Source organism: Equus asinus, chromosome 4 (assembly GCF_041296235.1).
Source record: "Equus asinus isolate D_3611 breed Donkey chromosome 4, EquAss-T2T_v2, whole genome shotgun sequence".
Classification (NCBI taxonomy): Eukaryota; Metazoa; Chordata; class Mammalia; order Perissodactyla; family Equidae; genus Equus; species Equus asinus.
This window is the reverse complement of record NC_091793.1, coordinates 126,381,227-126,405,368: the sequence shown is the minus strand read 5'-3', so window position 1 is coordinate 126,405,368 and position 24,142 is coordinate 126,381,227. Positions and strand designations below refer to the sequence as shown.

At 38.2% G+C, this 24,142-nt stretch overlaps 1 protein-coding gene and 1 long non-coding RNA gene across 16 annotated transcripts in view; both read right to left on the bottom strand.

Moving 5' to 3' along the window:
* LOC139045135 (uncharacterized) overlaps positions 1-310 on the bottom strand; it is a 33,521-nt gene extending 33,211 nt beyond the window's left edge. The window contains exon 1 of the long non-coding RNA XR_011502937.1: positions 176-310. This is a non-coding gene — a long non-coding RNA (uncharacterized lncRNA). The remainder of the gene's footprint in view (positions 1-175) is intronic.
* A 2,714-nt stretch (positions 311-3,024) lies between these two features.
* Positions 3,025-24,142, bottom strand: part of PMS1 (PMS1 homolog 1, mismatch repair system component) — an 84,009-nt gene continuing 62,891 nt past the window's right edge. For 9 of the 15 annotated variants that reach the window (XR_011502928.1, XR_011502927.1, XR_011502932.1 and 6 more), the window contains 4 exons: positions 14,414-14,893; positions 11,403-11,533; positions 6,576-6,736; positions 3,025-3,384 (listed from right to left, as the gene is read on the bottom strand). Coding sequence is in view for 7 of the 15 variants with exons in the window: in XM_070508234.1 (XP_070364335.1) it covers positions 3,220-3,384; positions 6,576-6,736; positions 11,403-11,533; positions 14,414-14,893 (937 nt within the window). In the remaining 8 variants the exon portion in view is untranslated. Of the gene's footprint in view, positions 3,385-6,575; positions 6,737-11,402; positions 11,534-14,413; positions 14,894-24,142 lie in introns of those variants that run through there. The other 6 variants (XR_006526745.2, XR_011502929.1, XR_011502925.1 and 3 more) reach the window with 5 other exon arrangements.

The window sequence follows — 24,142 nt, the reverse complement described above, 5'->3', positions numbered from 1 at the left end:
GCACATGCTGTTCCCCTTGCTTGAAATACCTTTCTTTTCTTTTTTCTCCCAGATAATTCCTTTTCAATCTTAAGACTCACTATTTTACTAGTTTCTTCCATAGGTTTCTCCAAGTGGGGAGTGGGTGCCCCTCCATGCTTCCATAGTGCCTACTACATATCCTCTTAACACTTACCATATTACATTGCAATAATTTCTCTCCTCTAGAGGGCAAGGAATGTCTCTCTGTATTCTGTTTTCAGCACTGAGTGTGACACTCAACAGACGAACACATACAACTAAAACAGAGATGGGGGAGCTTGTTATAATGACTTTAAGTCCAATTTGAGTAGGATGGAATAAATCTACTTTCCCTCCCACTGATTAAGTTGAAAAGATTTTATGGATAAAGTGGGCTAGTTCAGAGGCATTTAAGTACGGGCAATAGCAATGCAGTGATAATTAACTAAAAAGAGGTCATTCCAGGTCCTGCTAATGAATATTGAAAGAAAAATAGGAAGAAACAAAATTACAGAATGTTAGAAGTGACTGTGCACTTGGGGGTCAAGTTCAACATCTTTATTGCAGAGATGAAAAAGTATGTGCTAAAAGAAATGGACTTGAGAATGTTAAGGGAACTTTTTGTTTTTTTGCTGAGGAAGTCACCCTGAGCTGTTGCTAATCTTCCTCTTTTAGCTGAAGATTTTCCCCGAGCTAATATCTGTGCCAATGTTCCTCTATCTTGTATGTGGGTTGCTGCCACAGCATGGCCCCCAACCAGTGGTGGGATGGACTGCAATTCTTGAGCTACAAAATCAGGATAAGATCACAGACGATCAAATAGCCAACGAAAACAACAAAAATCTTTCCATCTGACTTCAAGCCTAACATTTTTCAGTACGTTAAATATCTGAAACCTTGTAAGCATCGCTGGATCACGCACAGCTGGCCTCAAGGCAAAAGGTGCATCCAAGAGGGGTCTATAGGCTTCACCTCCATATGGCTTGGGTGTCACCCCTGTGCTACGGCCAAGGCTGGGATCCCGAGCAGGGCTCTAGGTCCTCAGGAGTACTTCCGGAGATTCACACCTTCAATCCTCTCTCTCTCTCCTCAGCCAGGCTCCAGTGGAGTGAGAAAAACGGGTAAGTTGAGGGAGAGGCTTTCCTCTCCCTCCAGATCTCCTTGTCTCGCCCTTAACCCCCAGCACCAGCATCCGAAACTCCAGCGGCCGTTACCTCCATTCCATGAGCCAGGGTCTCGCCGTAGCTGCCGGCCGCTGCAGCCATTTTGTTCTGTGGTGCCGCCGCTGCCGCAAAGGTTTGTGGGGAGTGAGAGAGCGGCCTGGGTCAGGGGCAGGGCCTCGCGGCTTCCTCAGGAGCCAGGAGGCAGGGCCTCAACGGAACCATCCCTGACCCGCCCACCAGACTCCACTAGAAAAACGTGGCAGCCGGAAGTTGATCTGGCATTCCTTAGAGTGGAGTGAGGGAGTGTTTTATACTTTTCTTTTTCCCCCCAATAATTACGTTGACCCTAATGACCTTTAGGGCCTATTTCTCAAGGCAGGCAGTACAACAGTGGTAAAGAACACGAGCTCTGGGATTAGAGTCGCAATAGTACTTACGATCCTAAATTTGTTGTGAAGATTAAATGAGATCCTACAAGGTAGGTGCGTAGTGTATCTAGCAAGTAAGTGGTAAATCCCGCCATCATTACTACAATTTGGCAGAATCCAGGACTGGAAAGAAAAAGCTAAATAAGTTTAAGAAGGCGTTGTACGACCTACTACAACAATAGACTCTCAGCTAGAAAATGAGTCTAAAATTTTGCTTAGGGCTGGTACAAACATGATGCAAATTTCATCAATCTGGATAACTCTGTGAGCTTCTCTTTCCTCAGTTTACCCAGTAAATTAAAAGGCATTACTCCTAGAAAGGCATCCTAGAGAGGGGCTCCAAATTTTTAAAGGGGATAATGGAAACAAATAGTATTTGGGTTATGGGAAACGGACAATGTTGGCAGGAGAAAAAGCCTGGCTACAGGCAGAATTTCAGGTATCACAGTTTGTACCTCTTAACGCATGGGTCTTAAGAATTAAGAAATTCTCCTTGAGAATTAAGGGAAATGGTGTCAGTGTGGAGACTTTGTATCCATTATAACACATTTTACTTTATACAACAAAGATATTCATTAAAATCATGTTTCAACTAATTGTAAATTAAGTATTTTGGTGCACTGTGGGACCTGGTTTTTGAAAGGACACATGCACAACAAATAATCTTAACCTAAATTTCCTGTTAAAAATCTGGATCTTGCCATGTTCTCTGAAAAATTTTGAGCTAAAAGCCCAATAATTTCAACAACAACAACAGCAACTTCTAAACCATACCCCCAAAATAGACATAAATGGCAGGATTTTCAAAGCTATGCTCTTTCTTCTTCCTCTGAACTTCATTTTCTCTTTCTCCCACTCTGTGTTTCTCCATCCTACTTTAAACAAGAACGACAACTTACGTCACATACGCCAGCTGGGTCTGTGTGATTTCTTCCTGCACAGGACTGACCCAGTGTATCAGTCAGCTCCGGCTGCTATTAACAAAATACTATAAACTGGTGGCTTAAATGCACAACAGACATTAATTCTCTCATACTGGAAGCTAGAAGTCAAAGATCAAAGTGTCAGCACAGCTGGTTTCTGGTGAGAGCTCTGTTCCTGGATTATAGAGGGTCGCCTTCTTGTATCCTCATATGGTGGGTAGCAGGAGAAAAGGAGAGAATAAAGCAAACTCTCTGGTGTCTCTTCTTGTAAGAGCACTAATCCCACCATGAGGGCCCCACCCTCATGACTTTATCTAAACCTAATTACCTCTCCAAAAGCCCTATTTCCAAATACCATCACATTAGGGGTTAGGACTTCAACATATACATTTTGGGGACACAATTCAGTCCATAGCACCTATTAAATCAACCACCCAAGAATACTAGGTATTTTCCAATTTGGAATTTACAACCAATAATTATTACAAAGGCTAGTTGTTGAGAATGAAATGAATTATTAGTCTATATTAGTTTATTTAAGTTTTCTACAGCTTTTGAAATTGTTTTCAATATACAAACAAGCCAGTGAATCACTTATAAAATAACCATTTAACACATGATAGTACAAAGATGGCTTAAAAACTGACTCATTATTTTATGACCAAATCAATTTCAATAATAACAAATTTTCTTAAACATATTTAATCATGTAGCTTCTGGAAGATGGGTTAAATGATGAAAAAATGGGCGACCATGAACACACCCTTTAATTTCATTTCCAAATTGGTGCTTCATTCTGTAGATAATGTCTTGGACATCCTCTTTTGATAAGTACATGGGTAACTGTCTAGATAGACGCACCGCTTCTCCCTGTGAAGAGAAAGCCATACATTTTACCATGATATATCTTGAAGCAGAAAACATGTTATTCTTGGCAAGAAGTAAGACAGAAAATTGATTACATTCTTTTTATTATTCACTCACTCAACAAATATTAAACACCAATTATGTGCTAGTCACTACTGTAGGTTCCAGGAATACAGGGGAGAACAAGATAAACAAGATCCTTGTTCTTGTGAAATTTACATTCTAGTACAGAGAAACAGAAAACAGATAAAAAGACAAAGAACATTTCAGTGACTAATAATGCACAAAATTAAACTGGACAACATGCTAGAGAGTGATTGTGTGGTTAGGAAAAGCTCCCTTGAGGTGACATTTAAGTTTCAATTTAAATAAGGCACCATGATGCAAAGATCATGGGGAAACAAAAGCATTTCAGGCAGAGGGAATGTAAGGAATCAAATGGTCAGTGTGGGTGCAGCACAGTCACTAAAGGGGAGAGGAACAATAAAGAGAATTAGGCAGGGGTCATATCACCCTTTAGGACAGAGGGAGCAATTTGAGGTTTAATCTGAATGCACAGGAAGTAACCAGAGGGTTTTTAAGGGAGACCCTGACATCTGTTTCACATTGTAAAAGAATCAATCTGGCTGCCGAGTGAAGTATGGTTTGAGGCAGGTCAAGAAGAGAAGCAGGGAGTCTTGCAGGCCATCACTGCAGTCCTAGTTGAGAGTTTTTGACTTGGCTGATAGTAGTGGAGATGGGGGAGATATAAGACTCCTGACATGAGTCAAAACTTGCTGATAGACTGGTTACGAGGGACACAGAATCAAGGATAACATCCACATTTTTGGTATGGTAATGCTGTTTTCTGAGATAGGGAAGACAGAGTTTGGGAGTAAAATAGTATTAGCAAAGCTGGCTTCTTTTAGGATATTTTAAAAGAACTGTACTTTAAAGATCTTGAATCCTAACATTATTCTCTGTAACCACACCCCCCTCCCATTCTCTTTCCAACCATCCTACTTCTTTATTCTAACTAAATCTATTCTTATTCTTCACTTTGACCTTTAATCTCCTCTCTCTCCTTATTCTCCTGGCCCACCAGTACCCTTCTGTCATCTTCCCCTACCTAAGGTAGGAATAGTGAGTGAGACATTAAGGATACTATTTCTAGCTTCCTGCATTCCTCTTAGATTCCCACTAGAATCTAAGCGCAGATTGGTACTAGAATCCAATTCACCTTTATATCCCTCTGGGAGCTAATACAGTTTCTTGCATGTATTATGTGTTCAAATATTCTCACGCACCTTCTTGTTCTTCCTCCATATCTGTCTTGCTAATCTTACCCTTGGATAAATTCTACCAAGCTCAGTTTTGGAGAATTACAAAAATGTTCTGGCTGGATCCAATACCAGTGTTAGGTCTTATGAGTCCTTAAGGCCATTTGAACATCTTATTCTTCTATAGTCAACCTTCTCTTACAGGACCTACAGCTCTTATTTTCAGAACTTTTCCACTATACTCAATTCGCCACTGCCTCCTCAGCCTCTTCCCTTTAGCAGATAACCTCTCCTACTCCCTTACCACATGTATCATACATGACTTCTCTCAAGTTTACCTCAAAATATTTTTACTTTTACTTTCCCTCTTCTCTTCTACTCTTGATTGAAAGAATGGTTTCTCTTTTCTAAAGCTTGTATCATTATCCCATTTTCCTTCTTGCCTCTTTTGGAACATCTGTTCTCCAATCATTTATTGTCAATCTTTTCCACCAAATTCAATACAAACATGCTAATCTCTTTTCCCCCTTTCACCACCAGGTGACTTGCTGCCTACACTTTTCCGCTCTCTGACCACTGGCAAATGTCTTCATCTTTTCTACTTTTCCGTTACAGCTCTTTTCAAGGTTATTACTGCCATCTAGCAGCCACATCTGATGGTCTTCTAGCAACTATTACCCTATAGAGGACATGATACTACTTACTTATTTTTAAATTTCTTTCCTCCTCTGACTTTTACATCCACCTCTCTCTTGGTTCTTCTTTTACTCTATCTTTATCTCTGGTTCATCTTATTCACTTCGACATTAAATGGAAGCATTCCTGTGGTTCTGATAGAAGTTCTCTTTTTTTCCTAGACTATCTTCCTTAATCATATCCACTACTGCCTTAACGTAATGAGAGGCATATTATCAGTAAAAATATTTATATCTAATCCCAACCACTTTTTTCTCTGTTATTTCTGAAATCTGATTTCTTCCTACATGGTTCTTCAATACACAAAACACTACCCACCACTCACTCAACCTTTAAGTTTATACTAGCTCTTTCACAAGAAAAGATTCCTTTGAAGTCCCTAAAAACTATCAGTATTGAATTGCACCCCCGACAATAGGCTGGGAAGTTCCACAAGACAAAGCTCTTGAAGGACTCACAGAATGGTGCTGAATACTATCTTCAGAAAGGGTAAAAAGTAGACTTTCCCTGTTGAGGAAGTCTGATCCTCAGAATGTAGTGGGCGTGCCACAATTATAGTCTAAAGAAAAATGGCTCATTTTTTTAAAAGGGAGGAAATAAACTTCATTAAAGTTCAGGTTTGTTTTCAAAATAATACCAGTCAACCTTGAAGGACAGAACCTCAAATATAGAGACAATTACTGTTGTTTTCCCACCATTATCCTATACTTGGACATTTAGAAGTTTGCAATCTTCCTCCATCCTCTATTAGTTTTGAATTTATTTTTTGAACCCACTGTTACATTTCTCATTTGTGGCAGATACTGCTAGAAAGCTAAAATTTCCATTTATTCAATAATCTACATCTTTTACTTTCCTCCCCCTCTTTTGCTCTTGAAGAATCAAGGCTTACAATCACATTACAGTTTTTTTAGACAAGGATTTGATAAAAAGGTAGAGCAATTTTGAATCCTTCTTAAAAAAAAAACAAAAGAACTTCACTACAAAGTATCTCATGTATAAGGCTCGTCCTCAATATACTCAAGAAATAATGTTATAGTAAGGATCTGTGATAGTGTTTATCACAACCAGTCTACGATGTAAGACTTTTAACGGGTTTTTCTTTTTTAATAGTATTTCCTCTTGCAAACATAATAAACCTTATAGAAATTTTATTATTTTGAAGTGGTTAACTATTTTATTAAAGAACAGTTAAGTAGCTCAAAACCTAGCCAACCTACATAATCTAATAATGCATACCTCTAAATAACTTATCACTTTGCGAGGTCTACATTCATAAACTTCCTTGGCATTTTTGTTTAATATAGCATTAAGAATTTCTTTTAAATCCATCACTCCATAGAATGGGAGACAATTAGCCATTCCTTCTATTTCCAAGTAGTTTTCTGCAATAGAAACTCCTAAAAGAAAAAAATAATAAAACCACATATAGATACAGTTAGTTTTGTTTGAATTATATTCCAGAAAATGTCTATTAAAAACAAAATCACTGTTAAAACATTTACTGAACCTTCATTAGAATTTAATATAGTCAGGACAAACTTTTGTTCCTTAGTTAGAGAATAGTAATTTCCCATAGGACTTCACATTCACATTAAGTCATAAGTGCTCACAGACACCACATGCGCTTTATATCATTTAATTTAATCTCAGTTATTGCTGTTCTGTTCTCTACATTTGTTTAGAACAGTTCTTACTTTGGAAAGAAAATGGAATCCCATGATATTTATTAAAATAAAACTAGTTTAAGTGTTTTAACAATTGCTGCTGTACAAATTCGATCCTACTGGTTTAACATCTAATCTAAAACCCTGAATTATTTCTATGATTATTTTAATTTAACAAATTATAAAAATCCTCACATAGTAACTACTTATTTTTTTTCCAGCTTTATTGAGATATAATTGATATATAATACTGTGTAAGTTTAAGGTGTACAAAGTTGATCTGATGCACATACACTGCAAAATGACTACCACGATAGTAACTTAATGTATTACTAATTTGAGGAAATGAAATACTAATGTTTATTCAAAATATTTTACTAGAATAATGTTTAAAATTGATATATTATATATTATTTAAACTACTGTAACTAACAATGATTAAAAATAAAACTAAAAACTAGCTACATGTCTGGATATATAATGGGGTAAAATACCGATAACAGCATACATTCTCAAGCATCAAATTTGGCTTTAGAATGTATTTTATGATTTTGGAAAACAGCAGAGATTTGTCTTCTTTGATTAAATCTGTGTAACAGTGTTCTTAATATTGAAGTCCACACAATGTTACCTAGGAGTAAAGAGAATGAGACAGACCAATGTTGGATAAGTGATTTGCTATCAATGGATGAATTTAAAGAGAGGAGCGAGGTAGCTTGAATTTCAGACCTTGAGATGTCAATGATCCTATCCCTAACCTGTTTCCAATTACACACTAGTTCCTTGACCTGGCTGGCAGATGCAATGATGGTACACTAAACAGAGCAGGCATCCTAATGTTCTTCCTAGGAAACAAAAATATAAAATTCACTATTGCTGGTTCTATACCTTTTACAGTATGATTAGATTGAAAAGTCTAACGCTAACTACATTTGCCCTGGAAAATTATACATATTTCAGAGAATTACTTGTGGGTATGGGCAAAAGGTATTTGACAGCAGATGAGGAAATTGGGCAGTATTTTAATCTCTGTATTTGCAAAATTCAGATATGGAAAACTCAGAAATATCTGAAACCATATAATAATAAACTTTCAAGAACTTTCCATAAAATTCTGTGAAATGCTTTCCAGTTTTGAGGGAAAATATTTCAAATGAGTAAGTGATGAATAATTTGACAAGTTTTCACTTCCTAAAATATGGAATTCTTATTGATGCAGAACAAAAAGCTATTCCCATTAACAAGCCAAGTTCTTAGGGTCACATTCAGAATCTTTTCCCTCGAGCCAGAGGGATGTATTCTTCCTCTCTTTCAAATGCCTTATGTTTATCCAAAGATGTTCTGTGACAACTAGCAAAATGTTGATCCAAAGTTAGTCCAATACAACAAAACTCTCAGTAAAAGAAAGAGAAATGGTCTTTAAGAAAACATGACCTATGGGGCCCGCCCCGTGGCTGAGTGGTTAAGTTCGAGCGCTCCGCTCCGGCAGCCCAGAGTTTTGCTGGTTCGGATCCTGGGCGCAGACATGGCACTGCTCATCAGGTCACGGTGAGGAGGCATCCCACATGCCACAACTAGAAGGACCCACAACTAAGATATACAACTATGTGCCGGGGGGATTAAAAAAAAAAAATGAACTAAAAATTAATGAAGGAAAAAAAGGCAAAAAAAAATGTGGAGAAAACACGAATTTTAAAAAAATTTTTTTTTTTTTGAGGAAGATTAGCCCTGAGCTAACATCTGCCACCAATCCTCCTCTTTTCCTGAGGCAGACTGGTCCTGAGCTAACATCCGTGCCCATCTTCCTCTACTTTATATGTGGGACGCCTACCACAGCAAGGCTTGCCAAGTGGTGCCATGTCCACACCCGGGATCCGAATTGGCGAACCCCAGGCTGCAGAAGTGGAGCATGCGAATTTAAGCACTGCGCCACAGGGCTGGCCCCAAAACATGAATGTTTTTAACTTGATGTTATTGACAAGAGAAATAATGCTGATGATAATCTAAGTAAATTGCAATCAAATCAAGTCAGTTTGTAGATGATTGTCTTATTCATTTTTACATCTTTGGTGCCATGCAAAGTACCTAGTATTCAACAGGACTTAAAAAACACTATAAGCTAAGAGCTGAAAGCATCTGTCAGACAGAATCTTACTGGGTGGCTGAAAAATAAACATGCTCTTGGAACAGAGTAGTTATCCTAACCTTTAAAACAAACTGCTGTGATAACATCTTTCATGAAAAAATGGCACCTGCCACTAGTGCCTCATAATTAGAAATACAGATTAAATCAAGAAAAAATATTTTGCTACACATACACACACCCCTTGCTTCACACTTCAAACAAATTAAAAAGATGCCAGGGGCCCTAAGGAAGAAAGATTTCTAGGAGGACTAAAAGAAATGACCACAAGTCAGTTCATGTCAGAGAGGGGGGCTGGAGGACGGCAAGAAAAGAGAATATTTGAACACCTATGATCGCTAAGTACTATATGCTACGCTAACTGATTTATATAAGTATCTTATGTAGTGCTCACAACTGCTTCATGAAGTTGAACTCTAATAGGGAAGCAATATAATAATCTAAAGGCAGATTGTTTGGGTTCAAATCCTGGTTCTACCATTAACTGTGTACCCTTAAGCAAACTTAACTTCTCTTTGCCTCAATTTTTCCATGTATAAAATGGGGACAGTAATAGAACCTACTTCATAGGGCTATTAGGAAGAGTAAATGAATTAATACATTTAATACTTAGAAGAGTGCTCCACACATAATAACTATTCAATAATTACTAAAGTTATTACTGATAAGGAAACACTAAGGCCAACTGACTTTCCCAAGAACACACTGGTTTTAAATGGCAAAGTTAGGATTTCGACTCTCTTCACTCCAAATCTAAATATCCATGATTGAGGTAGAAGGTGAGAAGTTTAGGGTACATATCCTTAAACTGCAAAAGTCAAGTAAAGTTAGTTAAAGTCTGGAAAACCACAGCATTTTCTGCACATATCTAATTTCATGGTTTAGGATATTGCTTTTACTTATTTTCTTTTCATGTGTCAGTAAAACATTCCTTTAAAAATCTTTGGGGCCAGCCCCGTGGCTGAGTGGTTAAGTTCGCAGGCTCCACTTCGGCAGCCCCAGGTTCACCAGTTCAGATCCTGGGTGTGGACCTATGCAACGCACACCAAGACGTGTTGTGGCAGCATCCCACACAGAAGAATTAGAATGACCCACAACTAGAATATACAACTATGTACTGGAGCTTTGGGAGAAAACAAAGTTTGGCTGGTAACAGATGTTAGCTCAGGGCCAATCTTCCTCACCAAAAAGCATACTTAAAAAAAAAGAGGGGGCAGCCCAGTGGCACAGTGGTTAAGTTCGCATGTTCCACTTCTCGGCGGCCTGGGGTTCGCTGGTTCGGATCCCCAGGTGTGGACATGGCACTGCTTGGCAAAAGCCATGCTGTGGTAGGCGTCCCATGTATAAAATAGAGGAAGATGGGCATGGATATTAGCTTAGGGCCAGTCTTCCTCAGCAAAAAAAAAAAAAAAAAAAGAGGAAGATTGGCAGTAGTTAGCTCAGGGATAATCTTCCCCCCCCCAAAAAAGAGAACTCTTCATTATACTATAAACAAACAAACAAAATCTTCAACACTGTTTTTCTACATTTTGGTCATGAAAAAATTTAGGGACAGGCAGGAGAGGGGACAGCGGAATCACTCTTCATGGTGTCTTTGTGCCCCTTGATACCAGATGAAGGGAAAGTAATAGGAGACCAGCCTAGGAAGCTAGGGCAGAAGGTAGTTGAGTATGGAAATTATGAAAGAACAGAGAAGGGGCCAGCTAAGAATACTAAAGTCTAGCCAGATGGAACTTCTTTCTCCCCACCCAGTGAATTTTCATACTAAGCAAATAGTGTTATCACAGTCTTTTTAGCAAAGCCATGGAAATCAAATCATCCACCCTAGAAACAGTAAGACTGCTGATGTTACACATCTAATTGGCAAAACAAGTAAATGCTTTTAAAAAAGAAAAGGAGATGTCCATTTTGTTGTTAGGCCATTCCAGTATCCTTTTGTTTCATCATCTAAAGGAGTATTTAATAATTTAGTTAAACAAAGCAGGCAGTTTGAATACTGTCACAAAGAATGGCAAAAATTATAACAAAACTACTTGACTAAGTTATGAATATGAAAATTCAAGGCATGAGATGCCAAACTTGCTTTATCAGGCACAGGTGACCTTTCTGAAATATAACTGCTTCTACACAACTGACATTGTACTTTTGATGAGACAAAAATATACCATAATATCTGTATATTATGAAACCCAAATGTAACTCTTGGAACAAGATTTATTTTTCCAAGTCAAGAAATATTAAACCACATTATCATACCTGGTATCAATTTTATCTTGAAACCATTTGCTGTAAGACGAGGATCGCACAGGTAAGTTGATCCACTGTATCCTTGATCATTTGCTGTCATTTTATATAAAATCTCTAAATAATGAGATCCATTAAAAAGACTGAAAAAGAAATTATGGCCCTTTTAACTTATTAAGTAGGTAAAATAAGAGGATTTATGGAAAAAACTTAATCCAAAGGACCTTTAAAAAGTGTGATCATCAGTGACAAAAATACAAAGGTGTAAGTAGCCCTGTGAGCAATTTTACTTTTTTACGTTTCTGTTAATATTTTATAGAAGACCTACCACATACAGTGTACAGAAAGGAGGAAGAATAGACATAACAGACAGTTTCTATCTTCTGGAATGTTACAAACCAAATGTGAAATTAAAAAATGTGCTCTCTCTATATAATACAAATGAAAACTTTATTTATAAATAGTGCCATTTTATACCTTTAAGCAGATACAATAATACACAAGTTACTCAAGTGGTCCATCCGATGTGATTTTCAATTGCTAGTCAAGGTTTCTTCAATAATAAAAAGATAAGCATGTATCTTTTCTCCCAGGAACTCCTCAATTTAGTAATTCAGAGCTTGGGAGAGCTTTCTTCAGTTGACTGCAGGCATAGAATGTTTGCCAAAGATGGCATATGAGATGGTTCTGAGTGGTGCAGACCCTAAACAAAATTTTGAGGTAGGCAAAGATTATCTAGGGCACAAATTAACCTTTCATGTTGGTTTTAGGATTGGTCAGGATGCTTCGTAACATGTTACTACAGCAGGGTGTCTTTTGAGGTTGACATGTGAGTGGTTACCATTTCCCCATTGACATATTCAATGAATATTTGAGTGTCTACCATCTGGTAGGTAGTACTGTCTTAGGTATGCAAGTTACTGTTCTATGTTCCAGCACAGGATGACAAGCCGCAGTTCCTTCATTACAATCCTGTACTCCTTGAAAAAGTAAATGAATAGATGATGTCTGCTTATCACCTTGGAAAGGCTGAGGACCCACTTACTGTGAGGGCAGAGAGGAAAGCTTTGGCAATATATTAGATGTGCTCTGTCTGGTCTAACTAATATTCAGAAAATCAATCTGAGACCCAGTGGTGGTGACGATGATGATGATGTAGTAAAACAATGAATGATGCAGGCTCTACTGTTACTGCCTAGATTGGAATCTTGGATCTGCTGCTTACACATGGGCTGTATTAGCCTTGGTAAGTTACTTAACAGTCTGTATTTCAGTTTCCTCATCTATAAAATGTGGATAATGATAGTACCTACCTTTCATAAGGTTGTTGTAAAGATAAGACCATGAAAGCAAAGGGCTTACTAAAGTTCCCATCATACAGTAAGTGCTCAATCAACATTAGCCATTGTTGTTATTTTACTGAGATCTTACTTTGTATTTCATAGATATCTAAATTACTTCATTCAGAGATAAGCTACACATCCTGCATTAGAACTCTGGTGAGAAGACAGGTGAAACCCATAATTATCCTGTCCAAGACTTAGTTTTGAAAAACTTGCACTACTAATTGTGACAGTGATGTCACATTTCAGAAGAAAGTGAAAGTTTTGAAATAGGCTTTGCTGCTATCCATGTTCAAATAAGAAAGATTTAGTTTTAGGCTAGTATGGGCCCCAAATAATAGTTTTTAATGTATTTGTTTTTGAATAACAGAACATCACACAAAAACTTTTTAACTCATAATTTGTACAAGCACAAAAAGATTTTTGAGATCTAAATGAAAGCTTACAAATATCATTTAAAACGCAATCAAATTTAAAATTTCAGATACGCTCTAGCTCTTTTTTAAATAAAGACAGACAGGGGCTGGCCCAGTGGCACAGTGGTTAAGTTTACATGTTCTGCTTTGGCAGCCCGGGGTTCACTGGTTCGGATCCTGGGTGCAGGCCTACATACTGCTTGTCAAGCCATGCTGCAGCAGGCACCCCACATACAAAGTAGAGGAAGATGGGCACAGGTGTTAGCTCAGGGCCAGTCTTCCTCAGCAAAAAGAGGAGGATTGGCAGCAGATGTTAACTCAGGGCTAATCTTCCTCAAAATAAATAAAAAAAGGAATGAAAAAAGAAAGAGACTGGGCCAGTCCTATGGCCTTGTGGTTAAGTTTACGTAGCACTACCTATTAAGGAGTCTTACTGGTGGGCAGAATCTAAATTTATTCAATCCTCCTAAGCTAACTTCCATTTAAATATGGGAGAGGGAAAAACAAGTTAAACACCACCACAGGAAGCAGAGACAAAGCAAGACAACAGGACATTCCAGTGAACGAGTGACTCAGTATCAACAATAAGTTAATGGTGTGACATTAGAAGAGATTTAACTGTAATGGCTGGATCTTGTTTAGATACAAATTAAATTTAAAAATTTTTAAACTATAAAAAAGACATTTTGAAACAATGAGGAACAATTCCAAAGAATTATTATTGTATGATGTATGAAAAAGGCATTGTGGTTAGGTAAGAAAATAGCTATCTTTCAGACAGATATACTGAAAGATGCAGGGGCGGGAATTTCTAAGCTACTTTAGCAAAGGAAAGAAAATGTGTGTGTGTGTGTGTATATACATAAAAGGACAGATAGAGCAAAAGTGGCAAAATCTTGATGACTGTTGATAAGGACATTCATTGGGTAATTCTATTTTGGTGTATGTTTGAAATGTTAAAGAGTGTGCAATGAAAGTGTCATGGTGACCTAACTTCAAAATTACCATAGGGAAGTCACCACTGTACAGGAGAATTGAGCTTGATATTTATTAATTGCTGAAGCTATGTAGAACATTCTAAAATTATTTATTTAAAAGCAGTTAATCCCACTGAAGATTAAAAATCAAGTTTTAAAAAGACTTCTTTAAATAAATACCACTTTTCCTTACTAGGAAATACTTTCAACTTTTTACCTTCAATTTCTAATCTAGTATGGATTAATAAATGTTTTTAGAATAAAAAAATCATATTACTTCACCATACCTCTCTGTTAATACAATTGGCTTTTCCAGGGGCTCTGCAGGAAGTTTATGATTCTCAAGAAGTCTTTTAAACAGCAGGGCTTCTTCCACTCTATATGGATTTAGTAACATCACCTCTGTTTTGGATGTAATTAGCCACCCATCAGGAAACTTGAGATTGTGGATCAAGCAAAGTTCGTCCTTTTCTTCTAAGTCAAATTTATGTTTCTCAAAATTTTTCTGTAAGTTTTCCATAGAAAAGGGGATCTGAACTACTTTAATGTTTTGGTCCTTTTTTTTTTCAATTTGGGACTGAAAGAGCTCATCAAGTTTTGGCTGAATTAACGAAGTTTTTAATTTGTGCTTCTGTGCCAAATTCCATGCACTGGTGGGTTTTATCTTTTTTCTGCCATCTTTTATTGGTGTTTGTGACTCCTGTTCAATGGCTCTCTTGATTTGCTTATTATATCGCTCCAAGTCTTTAGAAGCCTTCTCTTCATATCTATGAAGAGATAAAACAGAACTAATGAAGTGATAATCAGAAATATATTAACCATCTGAAGTAAATTTTATAAAAAATAAAGAGCTGGTACTCCAGGTCCAGTAACGACAAAGGAGATTGTATTGGACTAACCTTCCCATATATTAACTATGATAAAATCTGAACAAACTTAGAAATCAACCATTTGAAATAGGCACTGAAGAACAACCGACAGCAGGCAGAAATTGGCATGGATTCAATCCTTGAAGAGAAAAGATTCACATTTATACATCTTTTACCCAGAGGGCAGTCCCCAGCATTAAGGGGTAGTGAAAAGAACTCACTCAGAAAGCTGCACTCTAAATTAGCCTTAGTCACCAGAACACAGAGCTCCTTGCTTCCAAAACAACTGGAAATTGAGGGAGACAGTCCCAGAAAATCCCATGTGTGGGAGCCTAGAGGAAAACAACCACTAGAGGCTAAATGAGCTAAACAGAGATTTCAGTGGCTGCCCATTGCAGGGGAAATAGAGTTTGGAGTTTGAACTCCACATAATTAGACAGCTTGGTAAACACTTTGGACTTTCAGTTAAAACTGGAGGAGGACTACATCTTAAGGGTGAGAAAAAAGTTATGGTCTAGAACTAAGGAAGCTGCCCTAGGACTAAGGGCAAACTTTAAACAGTCTTTCCCTAAGAAGTGTAAAACAAAGGCTCCATAAGTTTAAGGTGATCTGTCAATTATATAAATGCCTAGTAAAACAAAAACCAATACTTTTCAGGAGAAGATAATAGAATCCAAGAGTTTCTACCCACAATGTCCATTATATAATCAAAAGTTATCACTCAAAACAGGAAAATCTGAGTCATGGTCAAGAGAAAAAGTGGTCAGCAGAAGCCAACCTCAAGATGACTCAGATGTTGGAATGTGCAAAAAAAATTTAAAAATAGGTTTTTATAAATATTTAAGGACTTAAAGGAAAAGATCATAATGAGAGAAGGAGCAATCTCAATAGAGAAGGGAAATTATAAAAAAGAAGCAAATGGAAATCTGGAACTAAAGAATATAATATGTGACGTGAAAAATTCACAGTATAGGCTTAATAGCAGATCAGAGATGGCAAAAGAAAGGGTCAGTAAACTTGAAGACAGGTCAATGGAAATTATCCAATCTGAACAACAGAGAGAAAAATGACTGAAGATTGAAAGAACACCTCAGTGAGCTATGGCACAGCAAACAACCGAACACGTATGAAATTGAAGCCCCAGATAAAAAATATAGAAGTGAAGGGAAAAAAACATTTGAAGATATTATGGCTGACACTTAGCCAATTTGGAGAAATGCAACATTTTACAGATCCACAAAGGTCAGGGAACCCCAAGCAGGATAAATGCAAAGAAATCCACAGCTAAGTATATTAGAATCAAACTGCTGAAAACCAAAGATAAAGATAAAATTCTGAAAGCAGTGAGAGAAAAAAAGGACATTACAAAAGAACACCACCACAAATGAATATAACTTCTCATCAGAAGCAATGAAGCAATGTAGAACCAGATGACAGAGAATAACATCTTTTAATTCTCAAAAGAATCCAGAATTCAATTATATCCAGCAAAAATGTCCTTCAAAAATGAAGATGAAGTAGACATTTTCAGATAAAAGAAAGCTGAGAATCTGTTGCTAGCATAATTGCATTATTAAGGAATGACACTAGATGGAATCTCAGATCTGTAGGAAGAAATGATGAGCACCAAAAATGGTAACTGTGTAGGTTAATAGGAAAATATGATCTTTTAAAAAATTCTGTTATTTCTTTGAAAGATAATTGTTTAAATAGAAAAATAATAGCTTTTTAAAGTCAGATATATACTGTATGTAGACATAAAATATATGACACACCAACTGCACAAAGGATGGGATTGTAAGTGGAATTATACTTGCAAAGCTTTTATATTTTATGTCAAATGTACCCTATTAACTCTAAGTAGATTATGAAAATTAAGGATGATAATGTAATCCCCAAAGCAAAAATAAAGCAAAGCCAATAAAGGAATTAAAATTAAAAATTAAATTATATTCTTTTAACCCTAAAGAAGGCTGCCTCTTGCCCCCACCCCCAAAAAAGGAGAAAGAGAGGAACAAAACGGAGATGGGAAAAATAGAAAGAAAATGGTAGACCTAAACCTAACCATATCAGTTATTACATTACATGGATTAAATATTCTAAGCAAAAGACAGAGATTGTCAGATTGAATTTAAAAGGCAAAATCTAGCTATATGTGTCTGTAAGAGTTACACTTGAAATATAAACACACAGATAGTTTGAAAGTAAAAGAATGGAAAAATACATCATCCAAATGGTAAGCTTAAGAAAGTCAGAGCAGAGAAGATCCAAGATGGCGCCGTTAGTAGTCCTCTTTGTCTCTCCCCCTTCGAGTCTACAATTATTTGGACACTTATCGCTTGACAAAGGATATCCAGACAGCATCTCAGGACGTCTGAGATACCCATGCGACTATACATCGGAAGGCGGACGGACTTTCCTCCGGGAGGATGTGGAAACAGGTGAAAACTCTCCGACCCCGACGAGCAGCCTAGTACCCGCAAGCGGCTTTCTTCCAACGGACGCCCCCAGAGGATCTACACACATCTAGGGCAGGAGCGAGCACACAACAGAGGAGCAACGGTGGAAACAGGTGACCAGAACCCTACCTAAACCCCCCGCAATTACTCCTAAACGCAGAGGGAAACTTTGGAGTTGCACACCTGAGCCCGCGGGGAGACCCCGCCTGGTGTTTGCGGCGCCCGGAGGGTCCCAGAGAGAGTCGCTGAGGGTACGGAGGTCTCCCAGCTGCCGTTGCCCGCCCCGTGGGAGTAGGGATTGCCGGAGATCTCGGAGAGGACCGGGGCTGGGGGAACTTTCAAAGGCCGGCTCTGCGACCCGGACGGGAAGCGCCGGAGTTCCACCCAGGTAGCAGACAAAACTCTCTGTCTGCCATTAGCAGAGGGGCCACGCCGAGCATTCACGGCTCCGGGAGAGGCCCGGAGAGAATCCCAGAGGGCGGGGCGACCCCCAGCTGCCGTTGCCCGCCCCGTGGGACTAGGGATAGCCGGAGATCTCGGAGAGGACTGGGGCTGGGGGGAGTTCCAGAGACCCAGCTTCGTAGCCTAGGGGGAAACCCTACAGGCTCACAGCAGCCTTAGGGAAAGCCTCTGCACAGCACCAGTAGAAGGCACTCAGCCACCAGCCACAAGACTGGAAGACCCCAGGGCAAAAGCAGCATAGCTAGGTGAACTAACCACAGACTGTAGAAGATGCCAATAGCTCTCCTGCGACCCATAGAGGACAAGTGAGATTTTGTGGGTGCCGACAGCAACGGAGCAACAAATATAAGTGATCCCACCCCTGGCCGCTGGAAGAGCCCATAACACCATTGCAGACCTCAAGGAGAGAGCACATCTAGGTGGGCTGCAACAGTAGGCACCAGCAGCCTGAAGCCCCCCTGTGACGGCCCCCACGGCAGAGGAGGGAATCCAAAGGGCCACTGTGGCTACGAGGAGGGGCCCAGGCCCAGTTAGCAACTGTGGACAGGGTTCCTGGTTGGTGCAGTATAAACAGCTGCTCCCCCACCGCAGCAGCTGAAACAAGTGAAAGGAGCAACTAAACTCTATCTCCATGCGGAGGCACAAATCAACAACATCAAGCAATATGAAAAAATACATTAAATCTCCAGAACAGAAAGAAAGTAACAAATACACAGAAAACAATCCCAAAGAAAATGAGATATATAACCTAAATGATGATGACTTCAAAACAGCCACCATTAAAATTTTCAATGAGTTAAGAGAGAGTTCTGACCGTCAACTCAACGAGTTCAGGAGCTATGTCACAAAAGAGTTTGATACGATAAAGAAGAACCAAACAGAAATATTGGAAATGAAGAACACAACAGAGGAGATTAAGAAAAATCTAGATGCTCTGAACAGTAGGGCCGATAATATGGAGGAAAGAATTAGCAATTTGGAAGATGGCAATAAAGAATTGCTGCAGGCAGAGGAGGAGAGAGAAGCAAGACTAAAACGAAATGAAGAAACTCTCCGAGAATTATCAGACACAATTAGGAGATGCAACGTAAGGATTATAGGTATACCAGAGGTAGAAGAGAAGGAGAAAGGGGCAGAAAGCCTATTCAAAGAAATAATGGCTGAGAACTTCCCAAATCTGGTGAGAGAGATGGATCTTCAGGTGACAGAAGCCAATAGATCTCCAAACTTTATCAATGCAAGAAGACCAACTCCACGCCATATAGTAGTGAAGCTAGCAAAAGTCAACGACAAGGAGAAAATACTAAGGACAGCCAGGCAAAAGAAACTAACCTACAAAGCAACCCCCATCAGGCTATCAGCAGATTTCTCAGCAGAAACCTTACAGGCTAGAAGAGAGTGGAATGATATATTCAAAGATCTGAAGGACAAAAATCTACAGCCAAGAATTCTCTACCCAGCGAAAATATCCTTCAAATACGATGGAGAAATAAAAACTTTCGCAGATAGACAAAAATTAAGGGAGTTCATTGCCACAAAACCTCCTCTTCAGGAAATCCTCAGGAAAACCCTCATTCCTGAAAAATCCAAAAAAGGAAAGTGGCTACAAAACCAAGAGCAGAGGAGATAAGTAGAAGGACAACAACAGAGAGTAGCAGCTCTACATCAGAACAGATTAAACCATGGGACGAGAAACAAAGGAAACTGAAGAAAACCGGAAAACAAGACACAAAATGGTAGTGGTAGGCCCCCACATCTCAATAATCACGCTAAATGTAAATGGATTGAACTCCCCAATCAAAAGACACAGAGTGGCAGGATGGATCAAAGAACAAGATCCAACAATATGCTGCCTCCAGGAAACACACCTCAGCCCCAAAGACAAACACAGACTCAGAGTGAAGGGATGGAGAACAATACTCCAAGCTAATAATGAACAAAAGAAAGCAGGTGTCGCTATACTAATATCAGACAAGGTAGATTTCAAAGCAAAACAGATAAAGAAAGATAAAAGAGGGACAGTATATAATGATAAAAGGGACTCTCCACCAAGAAGACATAACACTTATAAATATATACGCACCCAACACAGGAGCACCAAAATTTGTAAAGCAACTCTTAATAGAACTAAAAGAAGACATCAACAACAATACAATAATAGTAGGGGACCTCAACACACCATTAACACCAATGGACAGAACATCCAGACAGAAAATCAACAAGGAAATAATAGAATTAAATGAAAAATTAGACCAGATGGACTTAATAGATATATATAGAACACTTCATCCAAAAACAGCAGGTTACACATTCTTCTCAAGTGCACATGGAACATTCTCAAGGATTGACCATATTTTGGGAACCAAAGCAAACATCAATAAATACAAGAGAGTTGAAATAATATCAAGCATCTTTTCTGATCACAATGCTATTAAACTAGAAATCAACTACAAGAAAAAAGCAGAGAAAGGTGCAAAAATGTGGAGACTAAACAACACGCTTCTCAACAAACAATGGATCATTGAAGAAATTAAAGAAGAAATCAAATTTTATCTGGAGACTAATGAAAATGAGAACACGACATACCAAACCATTTGGGATGCAGCAAAAGCAGTCCTAAGAGGGAAATTCATCGCAATACAGGCTCACCTCACTAAACAAGAAAAAGCTCACATAAGCAACCTCAAACGACACCTAACAGAACTAGAAAAAGAAGAACAAACAAAGCCCAGAGTCAGTAGAAGGAGGGAAATAATAAAAATAAGAGCAGAAATAAACAATATTGAAACAAAAAAGACAATAGAAAGGATCAATGAAACAAAGAGTTGGTTCTTCGAAAGAATTAACAAAATTGACAAACCCCTAGCCAGACTCACCAAGAAAAGAAGAGAGAAATCGCAAATTAATAAAATTAGGAATGACAGAGGAGAAATCACAACAGATACCAATGAAATACAAGAGATCATAAGAGAATACTATGAAAAACTATATGCCAACAAATTGAACAACCGGGAAGAAATGGACAAATTCCTAGACTCCTACAATCTCCCCAAACTGAATCAGGAAGAAATGGAGAATCTGAATAGGCCAATCACAAGTAAGGAAATAGAAACGGTAATCAAAAACCTCCCCAAAAATAGAGTCCAGGACCAGACGGCTTCTCTGGAGAATTCTACCAAACATTCAAAGAAGACTTAATACCTATTCTCCTCAAACTGTTCCAGAAAATTGAGAAAGATGGAGAACTCCCTAACACATTCTATGAAGCCAACATCACCCTGATCCCCAAACCTGACAAGGACAACACAAAGAAGGAGAACTACAGGCCGATATCACTGATGAACATAGATGCAAAAATCCTCAACAAAATTTTGGCAAACCGATTACAGCAATACATCAAAAAGATTATACACCATGATCAAGTGGGATTTATACCAGGGACACAGGGATGGTTCAACATCCGCAAGTCAATCAACGTGATACACTACATCAACAAAATGAAAAACAAAAACCACATGATCATCTCAATAGATGCAGAGAAAGCATTCGACAAGATCCAACACCCATTTATGATAAAAACCCTCAGTAAAATGGGTATAGAAGGAAAGTACCTCAACATAATAAAGGCCATATATGATAGACCCACAGCCAACATCATACTCAATGGACAAAAACTGAAAGCCATCCCTCTGAGGACAGGAACAAGACAAGGGTGCCCACTTTCACCACTCCTATTCAACATAGTACTGGAGGTGCTGGCCAGAGCAATTCGGCAGGAAAAAGAAATAAAAGGAATCCAAATAGGTAACGAAGAGGTAAAACTCTCGTTGTTTGCAGACGACATGATCTTATATATAGAAAACCCCAAAGAATCCACAGAAAAACTGTTAGAAATAATCAACAACTACAGCAAAGTAGCAGGGTATAAAATTAACGTGCATAAATCAGTAGCATGTCTATACACTAACAATGAACTAACAGAAAAAGAACTCAAGAACTCAATCCCATTCACAATCACAACGAAAAGAATAAAATACCTTGGGATAAACTTAACCAAGGAAGTGAAGGATCTATACAATGAAAACTACAAGACTTTCTTGAAAGAAATTGACGATGACATAAAGAGATGGAAAGACATTCCTTGCACATGGATTGGAAGAATAAACATAGTTAAAATGTCCATACTACCTAAAGCAATATACAGATTCAATGCTATCCCAATCAGAATCCCAAGAACATTCTTCACAGATATTGAACAAACAATCCTAAAATTCATATGGGGCAACAAAAGACCGCTAATTGCTAAAGCAATCCTGAGCAAGAAAAACAAAGCCGGCGGAATCACAATCCCCGATTTCAAAACATACTACAAAGCTACAGTGATCAAAACAGCATGGTACTGGTACAAAAACAGGTCCACAGATCAATGGAACAGAATTGAAAGCCCAGAGATAAAACCACACATCTATGGACAGCTAATCTTCGACAAAGGAGCAGAGGGCCTACAATGGAGAAAAGAAAGTCTCTTCAACAAATGGTGCTGGGAAAACTGGACAGCCACATGCAAAAGATTGAAAATTGACCATTCTTTTTCACCACACACCAAAATAAACTCAAAATGGATCAAAGACCTAAAGATTAGGCCTGAGACAATAAGTCTTTTGGAAGAGAATATAGGCAGTACACTCTTTGACATCAGTTTCAAAAGAATCTTTTCGGACACTGTAACTCCTCAGTTGAGGGAAACAATAGAAAGAATAAACAAATGGGACTTCATCAGACTAAAGAGCTTCTTCAAGGCAAGGGAAAACAGGATTGAAACAAAAAAACAGCTCACTAATTGGGAAAAAATATTTACAAGCCACTTATCTGACAAAGGGTTAATCTCCATAATATACAAAGAACTCACACTGCTTAACAACAAAAAAACAAACAACCCGATCAAAAAATGGGCAGAGGACATGAACAGACATTTCTCAAAAGAAGATATGAATATGGCCAATAGACACATGAAAAGATGTTCATCATCGCTAATCATCAGGGAAATGCAAATCAAAACTACACTAAGATATCACCTTACACCCGTTAGATTGGCAAAAACATCCAAAACCAAGAGTGACAAATGTTGGAGAGGTTGTGGAGAAAAAGGAACCCTCATACACTGTTGGTGGGAATGCAAACTGGTACAGCCACTATGGAAAACAGTATGGAGATTTCTCAAAAAGTTAAAAATAGAAATACCCTATGACCCAGCCATCCCATTACTGGGTATCTATCCTAAGAACCTGATATCAGAAATCTCAAGAGTCCGTTGCACCCCTATGTTCATCGCAGCATTATTTACAATAGCCAAGACGTGGAACCAGCCTACATGCCCAGAAACTGATGATTGGATAAAGAAGATGTGGTATATATACACAATGGAATACTACTCAGCCATAAAAAAAGACAAAATTGGCCCATTCACAACAACGTGGATGGACCTCGAGGGTATTATGTTAAGCGAAATAAGCCAGTCAGAGAAAGACGAACTCTATATGACTCCACTCATAGGTGGAAGTTAGTATATTGATAAGGAGATCTGATCGGTGGTTACCAGGGAAAAGGGGGGGTGGGGGGAGGGCACAGAGGGGGAAGTGGTGTACCCACAACATGACTAACAAAAATGTACAACTGAAATCTCACAAGGTTGTAATCTATCATAACATTAATAAAAAAAAAAAAAGTCAGAGCAGCAATAATAATAAAGTAAATTTCAAAATAAGAAACAATACCACAGATAAAGAAGGAAATTTCATAATGACAAAAGGGGCCATTAGGAGGGTGTAACAATTACAAACATGTATGCACCTAATGAGAGAGCTTCAAATTATATGAAGCAAAACTTACAGATCTAAATGTAGAAATAAATCCAGAATCATAGTTGCAGACTTTAATAACCCTCCCTCAGTAACTGACAGAACTAGACCAAAAAATAAAAATCAGTAAAGCTTTAGAAGATTTTAGCGATACTATCAACTACTTTGACTCAACTGACATTTTAGAACACTACTACATCTAACAACTGCAGAATTCAGATTCTTTTTAGATGTACATGGAACATTCATCAAGATAGACCATATGCCAGACTCAATTCTCAATAAATTTCAGAAGACTGGAATCTAACACGGTATTTTGCCTGTCCATGACAAAATTAATTAGAAATTGACAACAATAAGGTATCTGT